Source organism: Augochlora pura, chromosome 7, assembly GCF_028453695.1.
Source record: "Augochlora pura isolate Apur16 chromosome 7, APUR_v2.2.1, whole genome shotgun sequence".
In the NCBI taxonomy this organism is placed as follows: domain Eukaryota; kingdom Metazoa; phylum Arthropoda; class Insecta; order Hymenoptera; family Halictidae; genus Augochlora; species Augochlora pura.
In genome coordinates, this window is record NC_135778.1 from 36,858,938 (window position 1) to 36,879,470 (window position 20,533).

Genomic DNA, 20,533 nt, shown 5'->3' on the forward strand with positions numbered 1-20,533 from the left:
AATGATCAATAGTCCGTCGAGTGGGGAATGTTACCCAGCGTACGCTATAGTAGTTATTAGGCAAATTTAAGAAACCGCCGTCCTCAAGATGAAGTGTCTCTGCAGAGACACGAGTTCTCGTTGTAGAGGACACGTCGCGTCTAAACGTCGCCGTTCCAAGGATCCCGGCAACACCCCGCGTATCAACGCCACCCGAAACACTTCGGGATCAGCAGGGCGCCGGTGCGTCGGCAGCACGAAGACGTCTGGATTCGACAGCGGCTGCGGCCCCACGACGATCGGCCCTCTTAATAAACGTTCCCTTTTCAGTCTGCGAAATTGCCTCGCAGCAATGCACCGACGTACCGCTTTTTGTAAACCACTCCCCCGTCGTTCGTGAGAATCTCGAAAGTCTCGGAACAGCGACGTCCATCGAGTGCATCGTCGCAAGCGGAAGCTAAGCCAACGGAAGCTGTTTCGCAACGGTGAATACTTGACGATCCTCCACAGAAAACTGTTCGTCTTTGCATTCGAATATTAAGCTGTTAATGGCGCAACGTTTCCTGGCATAGCAATCAGGGGCGATCGCCGCTGGGAAGTTTGAATTGCTATCTGCAGGAGATACTGTTTGAACATGTGGTCTTGGACAAAGGCGCAGAGTGCGGCCACAGTGGACAGAAATGCATAATTTAAGTATTCTTGTGCAAGGTTGTCAGATTTTGTAAATTATTATGTGCTTTTTATTCGTACATGTTATATATGATAATTAAGATAATGCCAATTATTTTATAGACTTTTTTAGTGACTTGTTTTTTATTAGTCGACTTTTCTATTTATTCATTTAATAATTTCCGACAAATCTCGTTGTGAAGATTTATTATTTTAAAAATTAATTACTTATAATTACAGATTATGTAATTTTACTGTATTACATTTAATTATTAATTTTAATATTTAATTATCATAATCCTAGTATTTATATTTAATTTTCTAAATACTGAATATCCTAAATACCTCTCTTAATTTTCCAAATATTCGATATTTTAAAGTAAATATATTTCTTTAAATTTCACCATTTTAATATATTTAAATAAAAAATATTCAATTACCTTTCAGCTTTAAAATTATATCAGTTAATTTATAATAGTAATAAAGAGTTTCCAGAAATACGTCGCGTGTGTATAATCACAAGCTTTTTAAAATACAAAGATAAAATGTTAAAAGCCCGTACTTTATAATACATATATTATATTTACTAAACAATTACATATATTATATTTACTAAACAATTACATATATTATATTTACTAAACAATTACATATATTATATCAGATACTATACATTGTGCGATCAGTTATCAATTAACAGGGTGAGATTCTCCAACAGTTTAAATTTAAAATTACTGTGCTCTCCCCCTTTGACTCGGTTCGACGCTGCCGCCAAATTTGAATTTGTGAAAGTATCACGAGAGAGTGCATATCGAGACAAACAGAAATGATTTAGAGATAAACGCGTACAATGATCGACGAAACGCGCGGACAGTGATTGACAAATCGCGCGAACAATGATCGACGAAACGCGCGAACAGTGATCGACGTAACGTGCGCGCGCGAAGCGAAATCGTAGATCGCCTTGCAATACGGTCGAATCATCGCGCGCGGCCTTGCTCGCGCCGAAGAGTCGAAGAGGTAATCGATTCACCTGTCCCCGGTTGGACATTGTCACAAATACGTTCACGGTTGTTCAGTGGAACGGTTAACGGGATTGATCGCCTCGTAGATCACGAACGCAAGATTTTTCCGGACATGTACTGTATCTGAATACGCAATCGCGTTCCGGAATCAGATTGCTCGACTCGTAGTACCGTACGGAGATCCACTTGTACATCTATGTGTCTCCAATAAGGCGCCACACAGAGGTGAACAATACTTTTGTACAATTCGGACAGCCTATTAACCCCTTGCACTATTAATCGTTTCATGTTGAGTTAACGCGTTCTATGCCGAGCTATTTTTACTCGACATTTTACTCTATGCATTTGGTATTGTATTAAATCTTGCTATATTATCTGTAATTATGAATAATATATCTATAATAATATGTATGTAATTATGAATCGTATATAATAATAAAACAAATTCATTACGAGCCATTCTTACGGTGGAAATGAATTCTTTAATTATAGATTCGTTATAATCTATTTTTTAGATCATTAAATAAATATACAAGCATGTAGCATCGATGGTACACGTGACACGGAATGTGTTAATTAGCATTCATTTATTCTTAATATTTTCCTTAATAGGAGCTGATCATTTTTGTTTCTTCTATTGTCTTTATTCACTTTCGTTTCTAGTCTTTAATAACTAGAAGAATTCAATTTTATTTAGGAGGAATTAATAATATTTAAATCTAATAATGAAATCTTTGTCACAAAGATTATAGTGAAACGGGTTAAGGCCGGTCCGACGATCTGTTTCTCTCTTTCTGCACTTCGGTCGAATTCGCTTTGGTATGAACTTGCCGTTCAGCTTATTTGATATTACATCGGTGGTTGTTTATTAATTATTTATTCATTAAACAACAATCTATCTTTCTCCTATAAGGCCGACTTAATTTGTACGCTCTCTGCTTAGATAATCGTGGCTGTTCAAAATTAGATTTTTTTTATTGGAATTAGCTTTTTAAAATTTGTTGCATAGTTACAAAAACTTTTGAAATTGCAGTAATTTCTTTGAAGGAAGAGAAAAATATTTATTACGTTCCTACATTTTATGGAACGCTTGTCTATTGTTAATAAGAGAATAGAATTTTTATTTTGACCTAGAACGTTGACATAACCGGGTTATCACTAGAAATCACTATCACGTGGCAAAGTATAGCAAGCAGTTGATGTTGTCAATATTGTCAATTGTCAATATAGTTATCAACTTAACGAAGTTACTGAAGTAAGAAACAAATTTGTTTAACGCGTGTGAAAATCAGAATTTTCAATTTTACGCGAACAAAATCAAGCTAATCTTGCGCATGTCGATACTTAAAATTATAGCACGTGGCATGACAGTTAGATAACTTTTCCGTGACATGATTTTTTAAAAATATGTCATAACAGGACGCGTACAGCATAATTACATAAATAATATTGACCAGTTAGCTGTGTTTGACGAGTATACTGCCACGCATAATCACTCTTCACGTCGTTCGAGTTGCAAACCGAATGATAAATTACTTTTAAATAGTTCTAAATAGTCGGAGTTAATTAAAAGAACTATCATCTACTGTACACTGTCTCCCGCCGCTCATCTGGCATAATTTCTCCACAGATCCGACGTGATCGATCCAGAAACGTTGACCAGCTCACAGCGACAAAGGGACCGGCTTGCCCTCCGGCAGGCAGCATCTCTCGTCGCCGCGTCCGTTCCCGTACTTAGGACAATACGGCGGGTACTTTCCGGTGTAGCAGAACGACCCCCTGGTACCGATCGGCGTGTGCTGTCCCATGGACACGTACTCGCCCGGCCGGCTCTCGATCCTCGGGCCGGAAGGACACCTTCTCGAGCAGGGCACCGCCATCGGTCCCTGTCCGTCATTGTCGATGCTCTCCGCCATGTAACACACCACCCAGACGTGACTGCATAGCTGCGAGTTCGATTTGCCGTCGCAGAACGGCTGCACCTTGCCGCCGTTCACGCAAAAGTCCACGTGGCCCATCCGGCCGCTTTCCCCATAGTAGCCGGCGTTCGTGTGGATCACCCCGACGAAATCGGCGTCCCCGCTGTCCAAACGGTTCACGTAACCGGGACGGAGCAAAGGTCTGGCCGGGTCCAGTCCGATTATCCGGTGCATCCTGAACAGCAAAAAGTTTGCCATGATGCCGCAGATGTGCGCGCCTAAGGAGTGTCCCACGCAGGTTGTACGACCGATCGGCAAGCCCAGGTCTCGTAACGTTGTTAATGTGCCGGCGAGACATTTTGCCACTGGACGAATATTCGCTACCGCGGCTGGGTAACAGGGTGGAGAGCATAACGCACCCCAATCGACCAGGAAGACGTTGTAGCTGCCGTTGCGGAGGTAAGCGTCTCGGAGCACTGCTATTGGCAGAGTGTCGTCGCCACCTGAATTTCATCAATGTTTTAGTCATTTGGTTATCTCGTTCTAGGAGGCTACGAATTTTTATAACTGGGTAGGATGTTAGTGTTTTTTGATTTTGGTTAGTTGATTGAGGTCGATGGGGTTGTATACTTAGTTACTGTACATTATACATATACATATATGTATGTGTATGCGCTTTTTATTATTCGTTTAAAAAGTTATCTCCATTTATGTAAATTAATAAATGTATATTGTTATTTTAGGGTATTCTTTAGAGAATAAATTCCATGTCAGAGTTTTTTTTCGAAAAAAAAAGCAAACAAAATGAATTTTCGTTATAAATTCAGATGTTTTCATCGCATATGTGTAGTTATGCTATAGTCAATAGTTTATGCTATCGTTAAAATATGCGGTGAAAATATTTTAATATTATACTAGTTTGTTACGTGCAAACGCTGTGCTTTGTGTTTCGCAATTATATATTCATTGCTTCTCGCAAATTCGTATTAAGTAACTCGACAAACCTGAATCCCTGCCTCGTTTGATTCTTCGATTACATGTCAATTCGAAAATATTGCGTAAATATCTCTACGAAATAAGAGACGCGCCTCGATAAATTATGGGTGTACGTAGGCAAACCGTCCACGTAGTATGACACATTTTCGAATAGAGTCGAATATCGAGAATGTCGCCGGCCAAATACTTAATAATCTCCGTTGACATTTCGTAACAACTATCTTTACAGAATGAGAACGCTTGTTTAAACAATAATAGAAAGAAGTGGAACAGTTGAACTTTTTTAACGATTGGACGACAGGTTCCAGGTCATAATAAATAGATAATAATGAATATTTGACAGAAATATTAAAAAAGGCGGCAAATTAAATTGTCAAGGCTCTTAACGTTATACAATTATATTTTGATCAGCGAAATTATATCTAATACACTGTGATAAGTCCAGGCTAGAAGTTAACCCTTTGCATTCGAAGCCATTTCAACTATAAATCCGAAATAATTTTGCTGACTTCTAATACTTTCATTTTATGCGACAAATTGTATTTTATACATATGAAATTAATTCTTGTGACTTATACCAACAGTTTTATTGTTAACGATTTTTTAAATCTAAACTCTGCTAATACAAAAATGATTTTGCAACGTGATGGAATAATTTTAGCGGTACCTCAGAGTCACCAGTGCAAAGAGTTAAGAAAACTACCTCTCGCGAAAACGTACCCGCGTATCCATGAATGAGAAGAACATTTTCCTTGGTCGGTTCATAATCCTGTCGCAGCCAATCCGACGATCTGGAATCCAGTTCTTTCCTCGGTCGATCGGGTGCATAAAGGAAGACCCGTATGTCAGGATCAGGACACAGGTCCTTATCGTTGCCGCGTCTCCAGACGCATTTCTCCCGATCGTAATCCGCCGCGAGCCCGTTCTGGATCGCCTCTTCTATCGGTCCGTGCGGCTTCTTCGACGTTACGTCGCCTACGAGCAGCAACGCCGTCAGAAATATCATCTTAAATATCAACGCGAGCATCTCGATTGTCAAAGGGGAGCAACGAGACCGTCAAAGGGGAGCAACGAGACCCGTTCGTTAAGCACGCGACGCGAGAACTGATCGTGTGACAATGCTTCCTACTCTGTTTTGTTCTTCGTTCGGCTCCCACCTTTTTCACCTGTCGCCGGCTATCACGGAATATTGGGCGATCGGCGAGGTGGGAGAGACGCGTTCCATGGATCACTGCCAATAACCAAGTTGAAAACGCCGATAATCGTCCGCGTAGTGTCAAGGTCGGCGATAGGGTTCCGACACATGTTTCATTATGGTTGTTTACGATCCGAGGGCGTTGCGTCACCCGGACCGTTTATGTTAATTTCCATGCGATCCCGGAGGCCTTCGGCGCATACCGGAATGCGTGGAAAGTAGGGAATCCCCATTGTTACCATTCGCGAATTTTGTGCATCAGTGGAAAAATTGGGCGCCTGAAAATATATATATATAAATATAATATACTGTATAATATATAATATAGAATATAATATGATATATAATATTGTTGCGAAGAGATTCTTGTTGAAGCAAGAACACACATAAAAATAATATTTCGAGACATAGACTATTTTATAGATATCCTTATTAAGAGTTGTGTATTGTGTTAAGTGTAAATAAAATTATTAAAGAACGTGTTCACCGGCGAGACGAAGTCGAAGACTACGCAACAATATAATATATAAATATATTATTTTCAACTATTAAAACAAAACGAAGGAACGAGTAATGTTTACTTTGCAAAAATCCGCAGTCCAGTTGCCGTTAAATTGCCAATTACCATCGAGGTTATGTCAAGGTTACCAACTTGCTACGCTACTACAAATTACCAACTATCGCGGACCAATTGCAGCAGAAATCACGTTTTTCAATGGCTTCATTAAGACTAGACCTGGATGCATTTTAAATAGGACGAGGAGAACGTAACTGATGCAAGCGGGTTGGACGTCGTCGGTGCACATAAATAAATGATAAAGATTGCAATAAAACGATATGGTAATGTAAAACGTGGGTTACAGTGGACCATATGCGGGTGACAATATTCGCGGTGATTACGAAATCGTGATGCTAAATTTCAGGTCCGCGAGTTCGGTCGAAGACGACAGGAATAAGGACGACGGAGGAGAGACGAGCGATAGGAAAGTTGCGAAAGTGCACCGGAACGCTTCTAGAAGCTCTGATGGGTGAAAAGTTGGCAACAGTTTTGCACCGTAACGCGGTCAATTCTTCTCGTTTTTTTTTTGTTGCCGCAGCCTGACGAAACGATACTTAAACAAATTCATAGATTGACAAATCGCTCGGCTGGTTCAACGTGCGCCGTCCCTTTCCGAGAGCGCAGATGGGCGTGTGTTATCTTTTTTCGAGAGCAAGCAAGAAAATGGAAAGTGCGCTCGTGGATCAGTAATATGTAAATGAGGACGACGGCAAAGAAATTTATCTAGCATATATGTATAAAAGGCAAACGATAAATCAGGTTATTAGAATTTATGGCCGCGTAGATTCCATCTTTTAGCGTTGCCTTAGGTAGATATTGATATGCGCAAAATGGAGGACAGTTGACATAAATACTCCAGTATTTTTGAAATTTATTTCGTAATCTTGATAAATAACTTTGGCGTGATCTGACTAAACGAAAAGAGCGACAAAATATCTTTCGATTGAAACGGGTCGTTTTTATGGGAATAATAAATATTCGTATTAGTGTAAAAGTCATTCTGTTTATCGTCAGAATTTTTAAGAAAAGTATACGTGAATTGATTTGTTGTCTGTTCGATTTGAAAATGTAATAACTGAAGTGACAAATCATTGATATTTCTTTTCTTAAAATATTAATAACATGTGGTGGTAATATTGGGATATATGCAGTATTAATGATTATTACTATTACTGCTGTTGTAATTGTATTATTATTACTATCAATATTAATATTAATAATATTATTAATATTAATATTATTACTATTATAATAGTAAATATACATATAAAATTATCGAATCAATTGCTATAGTTAATATTAGTAAATACTGTTATACATAACAGATTCTTTAGCTTATAAAAAAACCACATTTTTTGCGCTTTACGAAACTATTTTTTATACGTTAATACGACGCATTAGTATAGTGGGAGTTATGAATCACGAATCCTCTACACGTTGGTTGTTTGAAGAGAAAGTCCCAAATTCTGTTGATAGTATAGAAAGTGTAAGTCCCTCAAATTATCAATATTTAAGGAGATCCGCAAAGAAGACAATATATATTCTATTTTCTGACCGGTTTTTTCCTAACGAGGTTTCTATTGATTTAACGTCGTAGTTCAAAAAGTTATAACCCTGACATTATAATGCACAAAGACCAGTCCCTTGTTTAACGAAAATTAAAAAATTGTAAGAACAATTAATGTGAATCGATTCACGAATTTCATCGAGTTTTATAATATTGATATTTTCGGACAGATGGAGAGTTTTTAACTTAAAAAGACAAATTATATTTTAAATATTAATTTTGCGGTACTGTATTATTTGATAATAAAAATACCCAATGAAATATGTAATGATAAAATAGTAAATAGCGTCATTAGACGTCAAACAAATTGTAACAAATTCAATAAATAATCCTATGTAATACTATAGCCTTTATTAGCTAGTCGGTCAGCTAGTTGTGCTTCAGGTAACTAAATTTACCGCATAGGCAGTTTTTAATGGTACTCTGATGTCGCGTTAACTATATACTAGATAGTACTGGTCCGGGAAAATAGATACGAGGCGCGGAAAAACTTATGGGACACCTTAATATATACGTTGTATCAGCAGTCGTTAACGTTTGTTTCTGCTATGAAACAACTGTTGTACCGGCAGTCGTTAACGTCAGTTTCTGCTATGGTACAACTGTTATACCAGCAGTCATTAATGTTAATTTCTGCCACGATATAACTGTTGTACCAGCAGCAGGTAAAGTGTTAACCTACAATTTGAAATACAGTTCCAATTAGCATATAATTAAAATAGAATTACATTAATCTATATTTTGAAAACAAGATATATTCATGCATAGTTTTAAATACAATTATATCGGTCTATGATTCCAAATAGAATCGTGTCATGTCTGCTCCTATAATAGCAATCCTACTAAGAAATAGGATCATGTAGAACCACTTGTGAAATAAACTTGAATTAGTAAAATCGTGTATCATGTGTAGAAGCCATTGATTCCGAGAGATTCTAGTCGCAGCCGCGCCACTGCAAATTATTCGATCCCGTTTCTCTTCGCGGCGAAGGATCGGATGACACTGTCCAGCGCAGGGGCACGATGGCTACCATTCTCCCGAGCCCCGACCGGACTCTCGCGCACGTTTTCCGTCGGACTCGGCCGTTCACCGCGGCGTGCAGTGCCACAGTCCGACCGCGCGTTTACCCGCGATGGCGTTTTACAAGCGCTACCGTGCCGACTTATAAAGGGACGCGATAAAACCAGATATCGTTCAGTCTCGATTCTCGATCTCCGCGGATCCACGTCCGGGCCCGAGCGTGCGCGTCCCAGTTTTCTCATGATCCGTGAACGAGCGTGCCACGAGATTCCGAATCAGCGACACCATCAATCGGTCCAGGGAGATAGTGCAAGAGAGGAAGAAATAGGGTAGAGAAGGGGGCCGAGCTTTTTTTTTCAACGGACCGAACAGGCAACCAATTAATCACGAGGTAAGCCGAACGACCGGCAGCGGGATTATTCTCGGCGATCGATCGTTTATGTCGTCGCACGCCGACGATCTTCAATTAAAGACTACTGTGATCTTTGGTACCCCTATGAACTTGCTGCACAATCGACCGAAAGTTGTGTGAGTGGCGCCACTGTGGGAACTGCATCGAGGAGGCTACGTCTCACTGAAACTGGGAAGATGTGCTCGTTTTGTGAATTATTTTTCAGACACGTGAATTTGTTTAAGACGTCGCCGATATAGCAGGTTAAAATGTACGAACATTGGACAACGTTTTAAAATTAATTGTTGTTAGATGTTGATGGTCGCGACGTGCTGAATTGTTTTTCACTTTGTGCACGTTTCGGTGAACGATGGAATGATCGAGCGTTTTTAACGCTAGATCTACCACCGCCGGTCAAATGACCGGTTGCATATTCGTGATTTCATAATTATTGAAGTCGTAGAACTGCATTTAGTAAATATTCTTTAATATTTTATTCGAGCGCGCATTGTTGTAGAAATCGTGCAATTCTTAAATCAACTAAATCTTGTGGTTTTTGTAAAGTGATACTTGTTTGTCGATTTTTGAACTTGGTGGTTTAAGCGTTAAAAATCTGTATCAGCCTAATTTTAAATTCTAATTTACACGTATTTTAAGAGGAAATATTTATCCGGTTTGAAAATAGAACATTTTGCGCTAATTAAAAGTTGTTCAGACAAAACTACGCGCGGAAAATAAATGTACGTACTCCAATGTGTGTTTCGATTGACACGTAACTGGTTTTCAGTCATACTACTTTGAAAGTTATGGACTGCCCGTCCAATAAGTCAAGTTGTTGACATACGTTCTACTATTCATGACTACAAGTATTATATTACCAGTGTCCCACGATAATACATGTTTACTTATTTAATTAATTCTGGAACGATCTCCTCCCATCTTTCGGAATAAATCGACATGGTGGTGTTGCGAGCATCACAAAATAAAATCTTGATAATCAAAATATTATTTATTAATTCCAAAATATTATTTACTAATTTCAAAATAAAAAATACCAAACAATAAAAGGAAATATTTATCTGGCTTGAAAATATCCGGGGATATTTTGCGATATAATATATTACAAAATCAGAACTGAAGAATTAATTTCCGCTGTAAAAATGGTGGACAACATGCGATATTTAATAATTACATATAATATGTCAAGTTTTAGTAAAATATGAAATGACCAGCGTGGAGAACAGTTCAGCATGAACCGTGTAATATTGTCTCATTAATTTATTATTATCGTATTGTATTTTGTTCGAACGCTTCATCTACTTTATAACAGTCAATAACATATTGTATTTTTTGCACTGAATACTGGAGCAATGTTAACTATTTCATTTATAAACTTTCGTTGCCGCATGGATCAGCAACAATTATAATATTCTATTAATTATAATAATTCTATCAATTAATCTAGCAACAATTCGGCTTCATCGTACACGCTCTACTTTCACGCTGCAGCATGTAGTGTATTCTTCGCTATGCCAATGCCGCGTCCGTGAACAGCGTGCAACAATTATCGCTCTGCAACATTAAGAGTAAAAAGTTACTTTATCACTTTCAATTCCGTGTCCGATTCTCAACGCATGCGACAAATCGGCGACCATTAGATAACTCGCGACAAATACATACGCGACCGTTATTTTTGTCGAATTAGCACGAGTTTCAAGATTTCCGAGTTTCGAGATTTATACTGCGCTTGTTTACGGCCTATAAGCGGCCAGGCAGCGAAAAACGTCGCAAGATATATATGTCAATCTGTTCCATTTACTCTTTTCGAACTGTGCTATTTATTGTTAGCTCCGTAATATATTATATACGCATTTCAAACACCACGCGTAATTTGTTAATTCGAATGTCATCGATTCCACGGAGTTATCTAGCCATACACGGCTAAACAAGATTCATGAATTATCTGTGGTCATCGCTGCGACGTTACTGATCGAAATTTCTTTCGGTTTACGTAACCTGGCATTGACTAAGCGAAATAGCATCGTCAACATGATCTTCCTCGTACGGTAGATAAGAAAAATGCATTGGTCCGCCTCCGCGGTACAGATGCAGTTCTCGCAGCACGAGATACGGCCCACGATTCCTGCAAATTGCAAACAATCAGTTCCGAGAATTAACGTGTCAGAAACGCGTGCAATGTTTTGGAAGACAGAGAGAGAAAGAAAAGAGAGACGAAGAAAGAAAAAGCGACCTCAAGTGTTTCGAGTGTTGTCATCGGAGGCTGCTTATCGCAGACAGTTGGTGCGTGGCCTACGACAGCAACGGTACTCAGGAGATAGCTGATCGAAACGGGCTGCTAAAAAGTGACTTGCATATTAGAGAGAGCAGACTAGTAACAAATAAACAATTGGTGTAATCGTCGTTGGTACACAGTGTTTACGCGTGCAAGATAAGTCGCTGTGACGCGAAGGGACATTGCCGCGAAAGCTGTTCGTAGTTCAACAAGAACGCGGGAGACGGTGGTTTTGCATAACCAAAAATCCGCTCTTACAAGCTGTTAAAAAGCAGCTAACTGTCTTTGATGTTTCTGTGTTAAATGTTTAGTAACACGCATCGGTGGTAAACGATATATCACTTCCTGTCGCTTCGTTCTTTCAGACTGGCGAACCAGCCGAATCGCGCACGGAGCTCATCGCATCGTCCGTCCATGGAGAGTTACACTTCAGACTCCAGCGACTCGGATACCAGCGCCAAGACGCTGGATCTGTCGTACCTCATGCTGAACACGGAACTCTTAAATGATCATTTCATGTCCGTGAAAAATCCCGAGCAAGTCGACACGTTGCTGTTGCATCGAAACCATCTGACCAGCATCCCGATCGGCATCGTCCGCTTCAATAATTTGACCGCGTTGTCGATATCGAACTGCGGTTTGAGTCGACTGCCAGACTTCCTCGGCAACTGTCCATTGTCCTGTCTCGTCGCCAAACACAACAGCCTGACGAACGACTCGCTGCCCAAGAGCTTCGAGAACCTGGTCGGACTTCGCGAGCTCAATCTCAGCGGAAACCAGCTGACGGAATTCCCCGAGCAAATCCTCGTCCTTAGCGAGCTCAAGTACCTTTACCTGGGTGGCAATCACATGACTGAAATCAGCAAGGATGTCTGGAAGCTAAAGAGGTACGGTGGTATTAACAAGACCAGATCCGTGCGAATTTTTAATTGGCATTTGTTGCTTCATGTTTTCGAATATGTTTCTTCGAAGTCGGGATCTTTGTTAGATTTTATGCAGGTAGCTGATAGCTTTTATTAGGACGCATAGAGGAACTAACGTGTTTAGAAGTACCTTAAAAAATATTTTATAAAAGATTAGCAAATAAAATTATAGACTAGGCGTAGTCGATTATATTTTTGTCGAAAAGATCCGTCGTTCGAGGTTAGAATACAAACGAATTTAGTAGCGTAAACATTGATTTACATAACTCTGTATATTTTCTAGAAACGTGACAAATTAATTCGGTATCTAAAGATTTAAAGAAACTCTTCGAACGTTTGTAATTTAATATTGGCTTCTAGTGTAACAGAGGAATTTCTATTCGTTACGTAAATCGTTTCGGCGATCTTTAAAAAGCAACTTTTTCTTAGTTCGCCCGTTTGCGTATGCAACACTTCGAAAAGCGTATGTTATCAATCTATTACGTAGAAACTACACTTTTATAAATATCTTTATCGTGAAAACTTCGACTTCCTTATCAGTTTCTGTGATAGCGAAGCACCCCGTGTGTCGTAGTCCAATTTCCTTTCTCATCGAGTCGCCAAACAAACTTCTTTTCTACGGGAACGTCGTTTATCTGACTGTCTCGTTAATTAGTTGATTTACGTAGTACCCGTGACTCAACGGTCGGATAAGACAAGAGTAACGGTCCCGACTAAATCGCATTATCACACTATCGTTTGCTTGCAGATTGCACGTGCTGTCGATGGGTGGCAATCGACTGACGGAAGTACCCTCTACATTAAGTCAGCTGAAATCTCTGCAAGCTTTGGTACTCTGCGACAACATGCTGGAGAGCTTGCCCAGCTCGATCGCTAATCTAACCAACCTGAAGTCGTTGCTACTTCATAAGAACCGACTGAGGACACTGCCGACCGAGATTATTACTTTAAAGTGTTTGACTGAGGTAGTTCTTCGAAACAAAATACACGATTTTTTAAGGCTTTTCAGGCTCACTTTTAAACTAGCAAATTATTGTTAAGGTTATGTCGGTAATGTAATGTATTATGTCGACGGTCGATATAATAATTATTTTAATTCTATGTGGGTAAATCATAAGCAAATCCGCACATAATGATGGCTTTAGAGCTACACCCAACTTTATTTTACATGGTGAACGCATTCGAGAAAATACCGTGGGATTATAGACGATATTATATTACTATTTTTCATTATATCGTTTATTAATTACAGACGATGTTATATTATTATTTTTACTATATCGTTTACTGATTTTATTGAAACTTATGGGACACACTTACGATATACTAACTTATCTTGCTTAAAGATCCGAACGTTAAAAGAGTGCTGCAAAAAGTCCTTCCCTACAGTATAATCATTGGAATAAAAGTCTTGCATAGAAATGTCTACGTTGCGACATACTTATCCTGTACTATTTTTTCAGTTATCTCTGAGGGACAACCCCCTCGTAGTAAGATTCGTATCGGACATGACGCACAATCCTCCGTCGTTGCTCGAGCATGCTGCCAGAGTGATCAAGACCAGCGACATCCAGTACGACGAGACGAATATACCCAAAAACCTGGTGGAATATTTGAACAGCGGCCATCGTTGCGTCAATCCTAAGTGCAAAGGTTTGTCGCGTTCGAAATGCCATCGGCGTCGGTCGTTAAAACCGCAGCAGTCACGAGAAATTTCTCTTTCGCAGGTGTGTTTTTCAACAACCGGGTGGAGCACGTCAAGTTCGTCGACTTCTGCGGCAAGTACCGATTGCCGTTGCTGCAGTATTTGTGCAGCCGGAAGTGCATCGAGTCTCGGGACGGAGACGAGGTTGTTAGTGGTGCAATGATCAGAAAGGTTCTACTCGGCTGATTCCTGCCGGCGTTCTATAATACGATAACGCATTTAAGAAGCGGAACTAGAAATTAATTTATTATAGAACCAAGAACTTTTTTCAATCGATCCGGGTCCTCGATGAATAATTTCTTCCCTAAATTGTGCGACTTTCGATTGACTTCGACTACCGCCAGGCTAGTTTTGTTTTTATAAAAATATGTATGCCGGATTTATACACGTTGTGGTTTATTCGCAACGTGCAAACCCAAGGACGTGTGATATTTCTGTTAATTCTCTTCGACGTGTTAACCCCTTGCCGCGCTTCAATTAGCATACTTCCAATAAAGATTTCTAGTAATAAGTATAAATGTCGTTTCTATTGTCATTAATATGTAGACATTTAAGTAAACGTAGACAAATAATGTATAGAAATTTTCTATTTCTTCTAAAAGACGATAACAGTTGATAAATATCGTCGATAATATCAGTAGCGATTCCATGGCTGTGTATCATTGTAATAAAATACAGCAAGGGGTTAAAGAGCAGTAGCTTTCTACGATGATCTAACTGGAGACCCGTTTGGTTCTCAAGAGATTTATTATTCGTACGAAGACGCGATCGGAGGACCCGTGGATCGCAGTAAAGAATCTCCTCACTGACGCGAAGAAAATCGTGATTACGACGATGACAATGGCGCGCGTTTCTTTGTTTACGGACTAGTCTCGTAAGACGTGTAATGATTCCCCGAGTTCGTTCACTAAGCCCTGTACTTACGTTCTATCGTCTGGCTGTAGATCCTGAATGAAACCGCAGCCGGTTAACATTATCGTTTTATTGTTAAATAAACCACAAAATGTACAATAATAATATTATCATATAGAGCCCCGCGAACGGAGGCGGTCGATCCTCGCTTAAACACATATCCATTAATATTCTACAATTACCATATCGACTATGTGTGTTCTGTGTGTGACCGTGTGAAACTAAACACATCCGAGAAAGTGAACGTAGCGAAAAATCCGACGGCCGAAGTTACATCATGCCGTCGTATCTCGTCGTAATCATTTAGGATTCCATAGAACATCATTAATAATTCGAATAATCGGTGACGATCGTAAACATAGCAATTGTAGTAAGAGTTCGCTACTTTATTCTCTCTCTCTCTCTCTCTTTCTTTCGCTCTCTTTCTCTCCCACTCTTTCTCTCTTCCACCGCATCGTCCTTCTCCTCGTTCCCGTTTCATCTCCGTTAATTCTTATCCTCTTTAAATCGCCATATAGTGTTGCCTGTGTAATTACCTATACATACATATACATATTCATATATATGCGCTCTGTATTTATACATTACATACATATATATGTGTGTACATGCTTCAGTTTTATTTCTCGTTTCCTACCGTCTTGCTATCTCTTTCAATCATTCTCTCTCTCTCTCGCTCTCTCACGAATCGTTTCTTGCTCCTCCTTTCTCACTCTCTTCCACTTCCACCCTCGTCTTTTACATCGCGAAAACGAGTCCGAGGGCGTAATATTCTTTCTTGCACGCGAAACATGCGCTCCGTCATTCTAACTCACATAACACGCGGTACAGCCACTCGCACACGAGCACACAGAAACAGGAAACGCTCTCGTTTCACTCCTTTCCTCAGCCTCTTCGGATCAGCGTAAATTATCTTATAGGCGTGTGTTCACGGTAGTAACTAATGCTACTCCTCTTTCCATCTCCCCCTATCTCCGTCTCTCTCTCTCCGTATATTCCTCTCAATCTTAATCTTCTTCTTCATCTTCTTGTATCCCCCTCCATCTTTTGTTCCATTTCCTTCCTCCCTCTTTTTTTTTGTTAATCTTTTTTATTTCTTTAACTGCGTCGTAAATATCTTCTTTAGGTATTACTATGTATATTAACACAATTTTTCCCTAGTATCATACAGTCGTAAGTAACGGCAACCCTCTCGGTATAGCGTGTATAGTTGGCGCATAGTGCAGTCGATGATTAAATCGTGATTAATGGACGTCTTGCTGGTTGAAAAATGAAGATATTACAGCTTACTACCCGTCGATGATTCTCTCTCTATCTCTCTCACTCACTCAATCACTCTCTTTTTCTCTCGCTCTCTCTCTCTAGCTTTCTCTGTTCTTCCATTTTTACCCTTCCTTTTACACGACGCTCGGGATTAACAGCCATCGACTATAGTTAGCGGGTGAGTGCACGCTTGGCGGCTGCTAACGATTGTTGGCACGCGGTCTCTCTCGACTAAGCACTTTAATTAAGCGATCGACTGTGTAGTCAACCGCTCGCGTGATAGCGATCGGCGGCAGCCGTTGACTCCATTCAACGCTTTTAGCTCGAGAGTAAAGCGTGTAGCGACGACTATAGTCGACTCGGATAGCCTAAGAATAAGCACTCGTGAGGGTGGTTGGGTTTTGGGGGAGGAGGCCATCGACTATAGCCGTACAAGCTCGACGAAAGCGTCCAGATAGTCGGCTAACAGGTACCTCGGATAAAGGATTCGCGTACGGTCGGTAGCTGGTGTACAATTAGTTTTGTCGAACGAGTGGCCACTATCGACGCGCGTCGACCGGAGAGTGTAGTCGACGCCGGACACGGGATATAGTCGAAACTGTAGGTCGCTATGTATAGATATCGATCTCGATGGGTGATTATAAATCGACGATAATTTAGAAGAACGGTATACGATCGGTTATAGATGGACCGTTGGTTATAGTCGACCCACCAAACTTAAGTAAGCGCTTAAAATCGTCGACTATACACCCTCCTCGCAAGCGCCACTAAAGAGTTGGACTATAGTCCATGGCCATACCGAAAGGGGGGCAAAATCTCACTCCGCGGACGATGGCGCGTTCTCGTCGGCACGATCACCGCCGTGCTATAGTCGTCGGGAACAAATACAATGACTCGCCCGTGAATTCGAGCGGCTCGTCGAGGTTGTGTCACACGCTGGACGCTCTCTCGACGTACGTGCTACCAAAATTCTTCTACGAATTGCGAAACACGGTGACGGGACGAGATTCAAATTTTAGTGCAACGTAAGGAAGAATTGGATGTTGTATCGTTCGAAGTATAGTTCAAGATCGATTAAATTTAGTGGAATGATATAGATTGTTAACGATACAACGGCCTTCAATTTTTTAGGACAACTAGGATCAGCGAAGCTCCGGGCGACTTCGAAATATCTGAATGCCGGAGACGGTGGACGTCGAAGAGCGTCCAGAGAGTTCCCATTTCTTTTTTCTGCACAAAGTCACTATATTTAGCTCGACAAGGTGAGCGGTCCTCGTTCCCCGTCGCAAGTGGCTTATATAGGCGAGACCTCTATTCGTCCACCTGCTCCACCGACGCCACCTCCTTCTTCTTCGTCTCCTCCTCCTTCTTCTTCTTCTCCTCTTGGCTCCCGTCGTCCGGTTTCTCTTCCTGCTTCTCATCCCGCTTCGACTCCTCCATCGTCTCTGTGTTTCGCACACTGTTCCCACTTTCGTACTCTTTTACCGTGTTTTGTCTCGCGTCTGAACCAAGAAAAGGAAATCTCTAGTAGAGGAGCCGTGACAGTATCCGTGGTGAGAGGGTGGTGGGTGGGGGGGTCGAGAGAGGCGCGGACGGGAAATAAAAAGAAAGGAGGATCAGATGTAGAGAATATATTATATATATATATATATATGACAGGGATCAGAGAGGCGTGTGCTTCACACAGTTTCCGGGGCGGGATACTGGTATATTGATATACGGACGTGAAGTACCGGAGCGCGCGATGATGGCGAAGCGATCTCGATCGGCTTCCTGCACGATCTCGTTGGGAGAACGAACAGGTGTGAATGTGTCCCCCAATGTCTTCGTGGTACCCGCGGTCTCGCTCAACGAGGGTGCACGATGAAACCGAATTTTTCATGACGAGATTATGGGCTGGCGATCTGCTTTGATACTGAGGACAAGGGGTTTGTGGCTATGAGGTTTGATTTTCATGGTTGTGTCTTGTAAACGTTCTTTATGCAATCGAATCTGACCACCCGTTGAGTTTCGTGTTCAACGGGTAAGTTGAAAAAGAAAAAACAAAAAGAAAACATACCCCGGACAAAGGGTACGGTTCTTCGTTCGGATCCGAGTCCGATCTAACGACAGAACACTTCTGAAGAGGATGTCCTAGGCGTTTTCACCTGAAGCGAGTGCTTAAACAGCCGTGCGCTTTAGAGGAACGGAGCTCCGTACGAGACGGGATTCGGTGTGAACTTACTAGGTCTAAGTTGTGCCGGACCGGGTGTCCTGAAATCACGGTTACACCGTTCGCACTCTCTCACTATTTTTAGTCGCGGTTACGACGGTAACATCTCCAAAGTGTAGCGTAACAGGTGCTCGGAGAGGTACGCGAGCACCGCGCGTTCGAAGACAAGACGTCCAAGTGCTTGTTTTGCCATCGGAGAATTACTTGTCGGCATCTCGCTAAGTATTAGATCCACGAACAAGGGATCCGCGTTTCGTTTCTAGACACGTGTCTCTCGCGTCGTTCTTCGAAATGGCGGAGAGGCTCGAATCGCGTCGGCGTAGATTTTAAAGAAACAGAGGACTCCTTATTGATAGATTTAACAAATTGATTCGAAGAATCGTGTCATGTTTGTCGAGTGCTTCTGACAGATCGATTTCACGTTACGCAACGATGAGCGAGATCAAACATGACGCGATCCAGTTCGTTCGGAGATGTTACTGTGTCACGATCATCTTTCCCCCACTTCTCTCTCTCTCTCTTTCGCTCTCTTTATCTTCAATTCGTTTCTTAACGTAATCTCTAAAGACTTAGGAAAATAGTAGAAGTGTCTTAAGTATTGGTCGTCTGCGACGTAAAACATCTGACGTTTCGTCGGTTCGCGGCTCCCACCTTTTTATTCGCGCGAGGAGGTAGAACACACGTGTAAAACGTGCGACAAAGTACGGACAGAATCGCTAGTGGTGCAAAAGTAAAAAGCTTATAAAAATTCGAACGTTTTTTTTGTTGATAGCGTTCCCAGGATAAAGTTCTCCTCGATGAGTTCCATGGTTTCGTCGTGGTCCTCGTTTCCCAAGAAATCATGCGTCTTTTTAAGTGAAACGCTCTCTCTAGTGTCCGCCGTGTTCGGTTTCGCGACCACGAAAAATAGCGTACGCCAAACGAAGCGGGCTAAGAACGCTCTCGCCACACATTGCGTTGCGCGCGGCCGCGCTTGGTTTTCGTCATCGTGGCCGAAAACCAGCGTCGATATCGAGCTCCTTAAAGCCTACGGTCTCGTGCGAAACATTTGAACACGACTTATCGCGGGCACGTCCCCGAGGATGATGGATCGACGCATTGTGCAACGCGTCTAGCTATCGCACGGCTTTAGAATGAAATCGAAGCTTCGTCCCAGCGATCCAAGCGTTTATTATCCTTTCCTCGATCCTGTTTGCAGTTAGAGTTATAGACGTCTACACGTTATACTAGAAATCGTAGGTATACGCGGAGCAAATACGGCAGCCTTGGAATTTTATCGAATAGAAGAAATCAACGCGGTCCATCGCGAAAATGACACACGAATCCGTTTGGAAATTTAGCGTCCGCGTCGGCAAACGGTTTGACCATGGTTTCAGTGTTTAACTGTATTTGTGTGTGTGTGTTTGTTTGGTTTGAGGTTCGCTTCTCGGTAAAAATTCCAAAGACACTGTACTTTTCCCCCTTCTCTCGCACGGTTATAGTCTCTCAATGGTCTCCGCGAAAAAGTCATGTTCGCGCAGACGGGGATAGTTTCGTGTATCAAAATCGGATAGTCTAATCGATTCGAGTTAAATCGATTCCCGGTTGGTCGGCTGGAGGTCCGTAGAAATGAGGAAAAAGCGTGTATAAAAACCGCTTCGAATTGACACGTGTTTTAAGTGGATAAAACGTCGGCTATCGAAGTCACGCGCTTCGGCCGAGACGTGTTTCGAAAAGTCGTAGAAATCGAAGCTTATGGTTGATCAAGGTCTCTTCTCCACCGACGGGAGCTTCAATCTTCGTCTAACTAGGAGACGCGATTACGTGCGTACAATTGAAAGTTTAGATATCCAGTGAATTTAACACTTTACCGACCGGTAGCCTATAAATCGGCTTTTTACCTGTGAATCGGTTGACATGGTAGC

General features: G+C 41.3%; 3 protein-coding genes and 1 long non-coding RNA gene across 10 annotated transcripts in view; 1 reads left to right on the forward strand and 3 right to left on the reverse strand.

Moving 5' to 3' along the window:
* Window positions 1–3,150: 3,150 nt before the first annotated feature.
* On the reverse strand, window positions 3,151–5,633 carry LOC144472521 (phospholipase A1). Its single transcript, XM_078185699.1, has 2 exons — window positions 5,309–5,633; window positions 3,151–4,095 (listed from the first exon to the last, which is right to left on the reverse strand). Exons 1-2 carry the CDS (start codon window positions 5,613–5,615, stop codon window positions 3,338–3,340), a joined length of 1,065 nt encoding a protein of 354 aa, XP_078041825.1. The 5' UTR covers window positions 5,616–5,633; the 3' UTR covers window positions 3,151–3,337.
* A 3,412-nt stretch (window positions 5,634–9,045) lies between these two features.
* Window positions 9,046–15,394, forward strand: LOC144473201 (leucine-rich repeat-containing protein 58). 5 transcript variants are annotated; one of them, XM_078186851.1, is made up of 5 exons: window positions 9,046–9,321; window positions 11,980–12,501; window positions 13,286–13,502; window positions 14,001–14,190; window positions 14,265–15,394. In XM_078186851.1, exons 2-5 carry the CDS (start codon window positions 12,029–12,031, stop codon window positions 14,426–14,428), a joined length of 1,044 nt encoding a protein of 347 aa, XP_078042977.1. In that variant the 5' UTR covers window positions 9,046–9,321; window positions 11,980–12,028; the 3' UTR covers window positions 14,429–15,394. The 5 variants fall into 5 exon arrangements, with proteins under 5 accessions (XP_078042977.1, XP_078042981.1, XP_078042982.1 ...); XM_078186855.1 differs by lacking the exon at window positions 9,046–9,321 and adding an exon at window positions 9,459–9,592; XM_078186856.1 differs by lacking the exon at window positions 9,046–9,321 and adding an exon at window positions 11,453–11,622.
* LOC144473202 (uncharacterized) lies at window positions 10,414–11,700 on the reverse strand. Its single transcript, XR_013494522.1, has 3 exons — window positions 11,573–11,700; window positions 11,338–11,464; window positions 10,414–10,893 (listed from the first exon to the last, which is right to left on the reverse strand). It is a non-coding gene; the product is annotated as an uncharacterized LOC144473202 (long non-coding RNA).
* Window positions 15,209–20,533, reverse strand: part of LOC144473199 (glycogen synthase kinase-3 beta) — a 66,926-nt gene continuing 61,601 nt past the window's right edge. For 2 of the 3 annotated variants that reach the window (XM_078186848.1, XM_078186847.1), the window contains exon 8: window positions 15,209–17,919. In XM_078186848.1, the coding sequence (XP_078042974.1) occupies window positions 17,729–17,919 (191 nt within the window). In that variant the 3' untranslated portion in view covers window positions 15,209–17,728. The other variant, XM_078186849.1, reaches the window with a different exon arrangement.

What these genes read in the sequence shown, in the direction of transcription:
- LOC144472521 (XM_078185699.1), bottom strand. Translation starts at nt 5,615, where the DNA reads ATGCTCGCGTTGATATTTAAGATGATATTTCTGACGGCGTTGCTGCTC. An exon ending in TCTCATTCATGGATACGCGG is followed by an intron (nt 4,096 to 5,308) that starts GTACGTTTTCGC and finishes GATGAAATTCAG; the next exon opens with GTGGCGACGACACTCTGCCA.
- LOC144473201 (XM_078186851.1), top strand. Translation starts at nt 12,029, where the DNA reads ATGGAGAGTTACACTTCAGACTCCAGCGACTCGGATACCAGCGCCAAG. An exon ending in GATGTCTGGAAGCTAAAGAG is followed by an intron (nt 12,502 to 13,285) that starts GTACGGTGGTAT and finishes GTTTGCTTGCAG; the next exon opens with ATTGCACGTGCTGTCGATGG. An exon ending in CTTTAAAGTGTTTGACTGAG is followed by an intron (nt 13,503 to 14,000) that starts GTAGTTCTTCGA and finishes CTATTTTTTCAG; the next exon opens with TTATCTCTGAGGGACAACCC.